At 40.1% G+C, this 8,805-nt stretch overlaps 1 protein-coding gene across 1 annotated transcript in view; it reads left to right on the top strand.

The window, feature by feature from the left end:
- The first annotated feature begins 595 nt into the window (after positions 1-595).
- slc5a10 (solute carrier family 5 member 10) overlaps positions 596-8,805 on the top strand; it is a 49,799-nt gene continuing 41,589 nt past the window's right edge. Inside the window, exons 1-7 of the mRNA XM_036137452.1 lie at positions 596-871; positions 955-1,026; positions 4,372-4,476; positions 4,911-4,970; positions 7,068-7,172; positions 7,300-7,405; positions 8,514-8,594. Of these exons, the coding sequence (XP_035993345.1) occupies positions 764-871; positions 955-1,026; positions 4,372-4,476; positions 4,911-4,970; positions 7,068-7,172; positions 7,300-7,405; positions 8,514-8,594 (637 nt within the window). The 5' untranslated portion in view covers positions 596-763. The remainder of the gene's footprint in view (positions 872-954; positions 1,027-4,371; positions 4,477-4,910; positions 4,971-7,067; positions 7,173-7,299; positions 7,406-8,513; positions 8,595-8,805) is intronic.

Raw genomic sequence — 8,805 nt, 5'->3', positions numbered from 1 at the left:
AATTATCAGTTGTACTCACCCAATCACCACTTCCTTCAAAATAAGACTAGACAGCAGTTGTAACTCACCACTCTAATTTAACCCAAAAAAAATAAAAAACAACTTTAATTGTAATATAAAACACAAAGATGGGTGCACAACCCCCCACAAAAAGACATTTCTTTGCAAAAACGCCACGTACAGACCAACTTAAGTGAAGCCACAAACAGCTCTGGGTCTGTTTTCACACACCTTCGGTGACCCCTATTAGCCCCTCAGCAGAAGATGTTTGTGTGTTTAGACGCTAATGATACTAAAGTTGTCACCGCCAATGATTGACCATCTGTGTGTGCGTGTGTCAGCGTGGACTCTGGCCCGCGTGAGCATCTGCTGTACTCCAGTGCTCGGCCATACCGTGTACTCCACTATTCCCTGGCAAAGCGTGTGTGTGTGTGTGTGTGTGTGTGTGTGTGTGTGTGTGTCAGCGCTGCAGGTGCATTAGGGTGATGTGTTTAATCATCAATTCAGCTAAGGAACTGCCCTCTCCAGCCGCACATCTAACAGCCTGTGTTAGGGTTTGCGTTTATGCAGAGGTCAGCTTGTGGCTCAGCCAACAGGGGGGATATTTACTGGATAAGAAGTGAGAGTTTATAGGTTAAAAGTTAGCAGGGTGAACGTAACTTTGGGGATCAGAGACCCTAGTTGTACGTCTTTAAAACTTGAATCCTGGAGCTGGACGAAGAAAACATTTCTGCTGTAATCGTGACTCCCGAGACCACCGAAGATGCCTAATTCCACCATCAACTTCTACGCCCGCTCGCAGTCCTTCAGCATCTCTGATATTATTGTCATCGCGACATATTTTCTTCTGAACCTTGCCGTTGGCATCTGGGTAAGAGTCAAAGACATCGCTAACTGTGCTCTCTGCGCTTTGTTAATGTCAGACTGTGCACAACAAACCGTTGTCTCTGTCAGTCGTCATGCAGGGTGAGCAGGAACACGCTGAGTGGATATTTCTTGGCTGGGAGGGACATGGCCTGGTGGCCGGTGAGTCCGTCTCTGGGATCCTTTATGTTTATGTCTCTGAAGATTATTTTCAGTTTGGAAAAAGGGAAATCTGCTACACTTTTATTCAAGCATGTCATTACATACGTGCCCGTTAGCAATTCTTGTACTATTTTCCTGATAAATACAGTACTTGGATTTTAAAAGGAAGGATCTACCACCAAAGAATTAACAGTTTTACTGTAATTTTGATGTTGAAGCTGAGACACTGTGTAAGAGAATGTAGATTAAATCCTGCAGAGTTTCAGATGCTTAAATTAAATGTTATGCTTTCAGCGCTCACCCAAAACATTGTTATATTAGCAGCAAAATATCAGGAGTTCGGGAATGCTAAAGACAGCATCCAATAGAAGGAGCGGTAGAGGAAAAAAACATGAACTAAAGCAAATAATAGAATTGTTCACACAAAAAAATATATATCAATGAACACAACTGAAGAGAACCACGAGGCACTCTGGAAAGTCCAAATCTTATTTTTGGAAAATGTGTTGTCCCTTTAAGGGATTTTCCCAATCGCGTCTACTAAATGAGAAATTCCTAAAGCAAAACGAAGAAAACAAACAAACAAAAAAGGAGCCTTAATTATAAGGCTATATAACTGAGAAATCAGTTTTCTTTTTTACTTTCCAAAAAGTGAAGAAATATATCTATAAATGTGAAAAATTTATAAAAAAAATACCCATTTAAACTGAATAAAAAATAACATCTGCAGATGACTAATCTAAAAGATACATAACTGATTTGATTTTGTTTAAATATTTTATCTAAAAAAAGGCAAACTGCAGCAAATGTCATATATCAGCACTTTACAACACAAACAGTCATTCATATCCAGTCTGAGCCAAAATCACGTCAAACTCAAAACAAATCAAGTGATTTAACTTTAACACTATCCAATGATTTGGTCACGTGCTGAGCGTAGAGCAGTACTGTAAAGAAATATTTGCCCTCTTAAAGATTTCTTCTGGTTTTCCTTCTGTCTACCTTAAATGTCTCAGACCACCAAAAACATATTTTTTCCAAAGTTAACCTGAATAAATACAAAATAGAAATCAAAAATTGTTATTTAAAAAGCTTGAAAACCATTTTAAAAATTACTTCCTGAACCAATAATTGTTTGTGCCGCTCTTGGTGGCAACAACTGCTATGAAGGATTAGCGATAGCTGCCAATGGCTCTCTTACATCTCTGTGGAGGAATTTCAGCCCCCTCTTCTTAGCAGGATTGTTTTAATTCATCCATAATAAAGGGTTTTCAGGTCTTTTCACGGTCATCCCACAGCAGACTTTAACTAGGCCACCCCAAAACATTTACCTTTGCTTTATTTCCACCCCATCTGAATAGGACTTGCTGATGTCCGTTGAATCATTGACATGTTGCCTAACCAGAGTGCACTTCTGCACAAACTAATGGCCAGACGTCTGCTCAAATCCGCTATAGAGCAGAATTCAGAGTTCCAGTAATTGTGGCAAGTCATCCAGATCATGAAGCAGCAAAACAGCCACAGACCGTCATCTTACCACAGGTTCTTTGGTAAATGTGGCAACTTTGGTTTTGACCTTGGAGCTCTCCCATAGACATCATGTTCGCCCCGCCTCTCTTTCTAATTCTTGAATACGAGCGAGTGAGAACTGCAACGCTTCAGACGTCGAGCAATTTTTGTGCAAAGGTTAATCCTTAACTATGTTTCCTCAATTTTGGGGATAATTGCTCTCACTGTGGTTTGGTGGAGTCCTGACGCCTTAAAAAGGACTTTATAACCACTTTGCTGTGACAAGGTATGCGCCCTGTAAGAAGGCACGCACACCTTCTCACAGAGCTGTATCCATTTTGGTCCTAACCAATCGATGCCCATCAGTGCTTCCTTTGAAGCAGTTCCTCATCCTGAACAAACATGCATCGCTGGTGAAAGAACCAACCCCCCCCCCCCCCCCCCCACCCGGACCTGGCCAAACAGCCCTCCTGCATAACAGAGCCCAGTACTGGCAGCCATCTTGCCCTGACCAGCATGTGGTTCTGATTCTGTTGAGGGAAATTCACATATTTAATAACGTAGAGCCGCTCTGTTTTACTAAAATTATTAATTTGTGATCAAGTGATAAAAATATGAGCAGATGGCGTGGGTAACTCAAACAGCAGGTTTGCAGGTAAAAGTTGCGTAATCTTGGACGGTGTGTGGCTCATCGGGAGAGCAGATGCAACAAATGGAGGCTAAAGTCCACAATGTCGCTGTCTTGGGTTCAATTCCTGACCTTGACCATCTACTTCATACCTTCGCCCCCTTTCTCTATGTCTTTATACCTGTAACACTAAAGAATAAAGGCTGCAATTCCTACAAAACGTTTAAAAACAGACACTTATATTATTTGAGCCAGGAGAAATCATCAATCTTCCTGACACCAAAAGGTCTCATTAATCAGGAAAAGAATAATCTATTTTCAACTCACATTCTCTGCATCTTGTAAACAGCATTGCTCAGCGGTTTGGGTAACAATCTGGCTTGGCTTCTGCCCAGACTTATCAGACAGTGACATGAAATGGCACATTATAAAAGAAAAAGTAAGACAAAGGAAGCTTTGAACTGCTTTCCCCGCACAAAACTCCAACAATTTTATCTCAAGGCACCGAAAAAGATAAAGTTCACTCAGCTCAGGTGAAGAAAAAAAAACCCTCTCCAAAGATATCTGAACATAGAACATCACTGGCATTAAATTTCATATAACAATATTTTCACTCTCTAGTTAATTAGCACTTTGCTTACTCAATGATAATAAATCAAAATATTTCACAAGAGATTCACCAGGAAATAAATGATGATGATGAGAAAACCTCAAAGGACTCATCATAAATCTCTCCACATCTTGAAATTAACTTAAAATTGCACATGGGTGCGCCCTAATTGACACATTAAAAATAAAGTATGAATCATGACAAAGAATATAGCAATCAAAACGGAAAACAAAAGTAACACAATAAAGATAATACAAGATAATATCAATGATTCATTCAAAAGATGTCTGAATACATCTCCTGACTTTGACAGGTGGACAGAACTGCTAGTTAGATAATAGGCCGGCTGGTCGTTACTTTTATGAATAAAAATACAAGTTAAATATACATTTTTTATGTAAAGTTGTTAGGATCTTGCAAAATCAGTTCTAATTTTTTTTTATTATTCTACTTAAGTTTTGTGACTAATTTTTCTGTGCAAAGATTCTGTAGAAATAACATTTGAACATTTTAAAAGTATGTTATTATTGAGAAAAGAAAAGAAAAGATGAGAGAAGGAAAAAGAAAACGTGTGTGTTTGTGTTTGTGTTGTGCGCAGATTGGCTCGTCTCTTTTTGCCAGCTCGGAGGGCTCGGGTCTGTTCATCGGCCTGGCGGGGACCGGGGCCGCCGGCGGCATCGCTGTGGCCGGCTTTGAATGGAACGTGAGTCAGAAGCTCAGCATCTACTCTCACCGACTCGTCCATCGTGACCAGACGCTCTGCAGTGACACACATCCGGCCTGTCACTCTGGCTGCATGTTGTTTCTTTTGCATTTAATAGTTAGAGAAAGAGCAAAACGTGGAGTATAAAAACTAATCTCCCTTTTGTGCTCGCAAACAAAAGCTCTGGATTTGTAGCCTTTGAATCCTTTCTCTCCCTGGAGTTAAAACATTAAATGGCCTGCAGGTTTGGTGCAACATGCAGCAGGTGGCAGCACCTCAACCATTTAAAACCCAACCCAGCCTGGCAGGCATAAGATCTTTATCTCCTGAATGTTTAAAGCTGCCTGACCTCTTGCAGCTCTTTCATCTTGACTGTTTTGGACAATCTGGTCAGGAACATTTTCTTCTCTCTCCTTTTGTCCGTCTAATCTCAGGCAACCTACGTGCTGCTGGCACTGGCTTGGATATTTGTTCCTGTCTACATCTCCTCTGGGGTTAGTTTACACACTCACACACAGCTTCACACACACAGGTATAAATGGGTGTGTGTTTTCTTGTCAAGGCTGGTTCCGCAGGTAGATTCAGGTGCCAAACTAGGATTCCCCGCCTCATAAATTCTTTAACTGGGTGTTACACTTACAGATACTATTTCAAAACACATGTCAAAGGTTACTTTATACCTCGTTGTTGTACATTCAAAAGTAAATCACTGTGACCTCGTTAAGGTGGTTCACACTCAGTGACCAAATTTCTATGTGTTTTGTTGGGATCGTGTGCACCATGCAAAGAAAGTGTCTTTGTTTTATGTAATAATTTTCAAATGAAACTCAATAATCGTTGCATGCATTCGTACTCAGCCCCGTTGTATCAGCCACTTTTTGCTCTGATTATAATTGCAAATGTGTTTGTCGTTACCAGCTTTGCACATCGAGTCCCTGAGCAACAGTTGTCAAGTCTTGCAACAGATTCTCAGCTGGTTTTTGTGTCTGGACTTTGACTAGACCATTGTGACACATGAATAAGCTTTGGTCTGAATCATTCTATCGCAGCCCTGGCTGCATGTTTGGGGCCGTTGTCCCTTTGGGAGGCGAACCTCTGCTCCCATCTCAAGTGTTTTGCTGCCTCTGATCTATTGGAAGGAGCACAAGAAAACCTGTTAGAGATCTAATAGGTTTTCTTCTATGTGTCAAACATCCAATAAGTAAAAATTTATTTTGAAAATAGCTCAAATTGCAGTGGATGAGTCAGTTCTTGCAACCGATTCTCAACTGAATGTGTCTGAACATCGCCTGGGCCACGCCATCACATAAATTAACTTTTATCTTAACCACAGTAGTTGCCCCTCTGGGCGAAGAACCGTCCTGGATCGCCGTGCATTTAGTTGCACCCATCAACTCAGGCCTCTGCAATATTAGTTTTCCACCACTAAAGCGTTCAGTTTCTACTAGCTAGATCACCTTCTTCCAAATGTTTAAGTTGATGTCCCTACATGCTTTGTCACACATTGCAATGAGGACTTTGCGTGGATAGCTTTGGGTTTAAAGGCATAATATGCAACATTTTTCAGTTAATTAATGTGTTCCATACCGTTTTGGATGATTAAATGAGTCATTTCAGGTCGAACAAAGGTTTTCTCGGCCGTCCTGGTGGTCTGTAGGGGAAATACTGTACTTGCAATTGCAAGAGCCCTCGGCCTGCACCCACAGGCTCAGAAGTCTCGTGCAAGACCGCGAGAGTCAGTCTTGCTTTACGGCAAGCATATCGAGTTTTTTTTATTTTTTATTGTTATTATTATTTTTTTAAATTTTATTTATTTATTTATTTTTTTTATGTTGGCGAGGCGGTAGCGTGAGTTTGGCGAGGCGGCCGCCTCGCCAAGACAGCGCTGCGGGAAACCCTGATGTTCATACTTTCACTGTGTTAGTCATTGTTTGTACGGCCGTTTTTTCGACTTTTCGTTGCATTCGCCTGTCTGCTAAGCTCAAAACAACCGTGCCTGGCTTGACACCAGAACAGCTGAGCATCTTTACGACAGTGCACTTTTACTTTCGCCCTCTGGGGGGAGCCTCGCTGGAAAATCAACCCCGGTTGCATAGTATACCTTTAAATTTAGCCCAACAAACAGTTGTCCTGTCAACAGATTATTCCACCTGAGCTGTGGATCTCTGCAGCTCCTCCAGAGATACTATGGGCCTCTTGGCTGCTTCTCTGATTAATCTGCTAAATGGCAAACCTGCCAGTTCAGGTGGACGACCACGTCTTGTTAGGTTTCCTCTACAGCGCATTTTTTACTTTCAGGTAATGGACTGAGCTGAGCTTAATGTATGAAGCTTGGGATGTTGTTGATGTTTTAGAACCTGCCGCTGCTTTAAAACACCACAACTGCTTTATACCTGCATACCCTTTACAATTGTGCAGCACTTGGTGTCGGTCTATCACACGAAATCCCGCTAAAACACATCCAAGTTGTGCGGTTGTGACTTGACGTGTTGCGACACAGAGCTGCATGAATACCGTTGCATCATTGTTGTTCATTTGTACATTTCCTGAAATGTAAACTGTTCTGATGCCCTGAAAATGTGAAAACGCAGATTGTGACAATGCCGGAGTATCTGGGGCGCCGTTTTGGAGGAGAGAGGATCCGAACTTACCTGGCCGTCCTCTCACTCCTGCTGTCCATCTTCACAAAGATATCGGTATAGCTCCAGCTCACAATGTGACGTAGTAAAAAACAACACTGCACCTGGAATTAAAACAAATAATAACAATAATAAATGCACTTTTACTGCCCAGGCTTGAAATGTGTTTTGTTTGCACTGGTAGACTGACTTGTACTCTGGAGCCCTGTTTGTCCAGGTGTGCCTGGGATGGAACCTCTACCTGTCCACAGTCCTCATGCTGGTGGTCACTGCTCTCTACACCATTGCAGGTAGACACAAGCACACAAACAACATAAAACTGCATCTACTGCATTTCAACATCAGTTTTTCAAGTATTTGAGCCATAAAATAATGAGCACAAGTTGTATTTATTCCACCTCTGATGGTTTAAAACAACTTCATGCCTGAATTTATATCAAATTGTACAAAAATAATTTATTTTGTGTGTCTTTGCTGTCAATCAGATGTTAAAATATTAAAGATTATTAATATAAACATTGCACCAAACTGTGTAAATTTAGGTATGATGCTAATTAGCAACTCTAGGCACTTCAACCTCAGTGTGTTAACTATTTTATTGATGCTGCTGTTGCTGAAGAATCACTTTGAAAATCGAGTCAAAATCAACAGTTTCTAACAATCATTGCTTTCTCATGATTACAATGTTTTTAAATACAGTGAAATACTACAAAATTCCCTTGCTGCACAGTCCCTTGAACTCCTATAAACCTTTTTGATGGAATCAATGTTACAAATTGAACTTCAACATCTGTATTTGAACAACCACTAGAATTTCCTCACTCAAAGTTTCAAACACAACTAAATACTGAAAAATCACTTCACTGTTCAATCCCACTTTTGAAATACTGTATTAGAATCTGTACTTATGTAATTAATTATTCATTATCACGTAGATATAATTTTTTTGTAATCTAAAGTAATCATTTGATTCAGAGCTACACAAATAAAATACATATATACAAATAAATGCATTAATAATTTCTTTAGGTATACCCAGATTATACATATGAATTATTGCTAGTATTATTTATTTCCATTCCTTAATTGTCCAGTGCTGCTAAAAGCTTCAAACCTGAAATCCGACTGACTACTAGATGATATTGAAGCACTTCTGATGCTGGTCATAGTATGAAAGGCATCTAAAACTACTAACATTTGTGATATTCCTACAACACTTTAGTTGCATTCGCAATAAAACATGTATGAAGCTAATTAGCAAATACTATGTTCATTTTTTGCTAGTTTTTGAGAGTTGTGTAACCCAGTTTTTTTTTACAGTAATGATCTTAAACTAAGGCAGCTTGGAAGACTAATGAAAACAAATGAGCAAAATGTTCCTCCCTTCCATTTTTCCAGGCGGGCTGGCAGCTGTCATCTACACAGACACTTTACAGACATTTGTCATGATTGTCGGTGCCATCATCCTTACAATTACTGGTACGTGCAAATTCCACCATTTCAAGGCAAATACCAACTATGAAATAAATAAAAATATTTTCATGTATTTTCTGTAGCCTTTGTAGTACACCGTAGAGTAGACCGATGTTCTTCTGGTGTTTTGAAGTTGACTCATGAAACCTTTCTTGGGGCTTTTTAAGAATGTTTCAACGTTTTTTTTTTAGACTGACTGCTTTTGAACTAATTTCCG

This window comes from Fundulus heteroclitus, chromosome 5 (genome assembly GCF_011125445.2).
Source record: "Fundulus heteroclitus isolate FHET01 chromosome 5, MU-UCD_Fhet_4.1, whole genome shotgun sequence".
NCBI classification, from domain to species: Eukaryota; Metazoa; Chordata; class Actinopteri; order Cyprinodontiformes; family Fundulidae; genus Fundulus; species Fundulus heteroclitus.
This window is presented reverse-complemented; position numbering and strand designations above follow the sequence as displayed.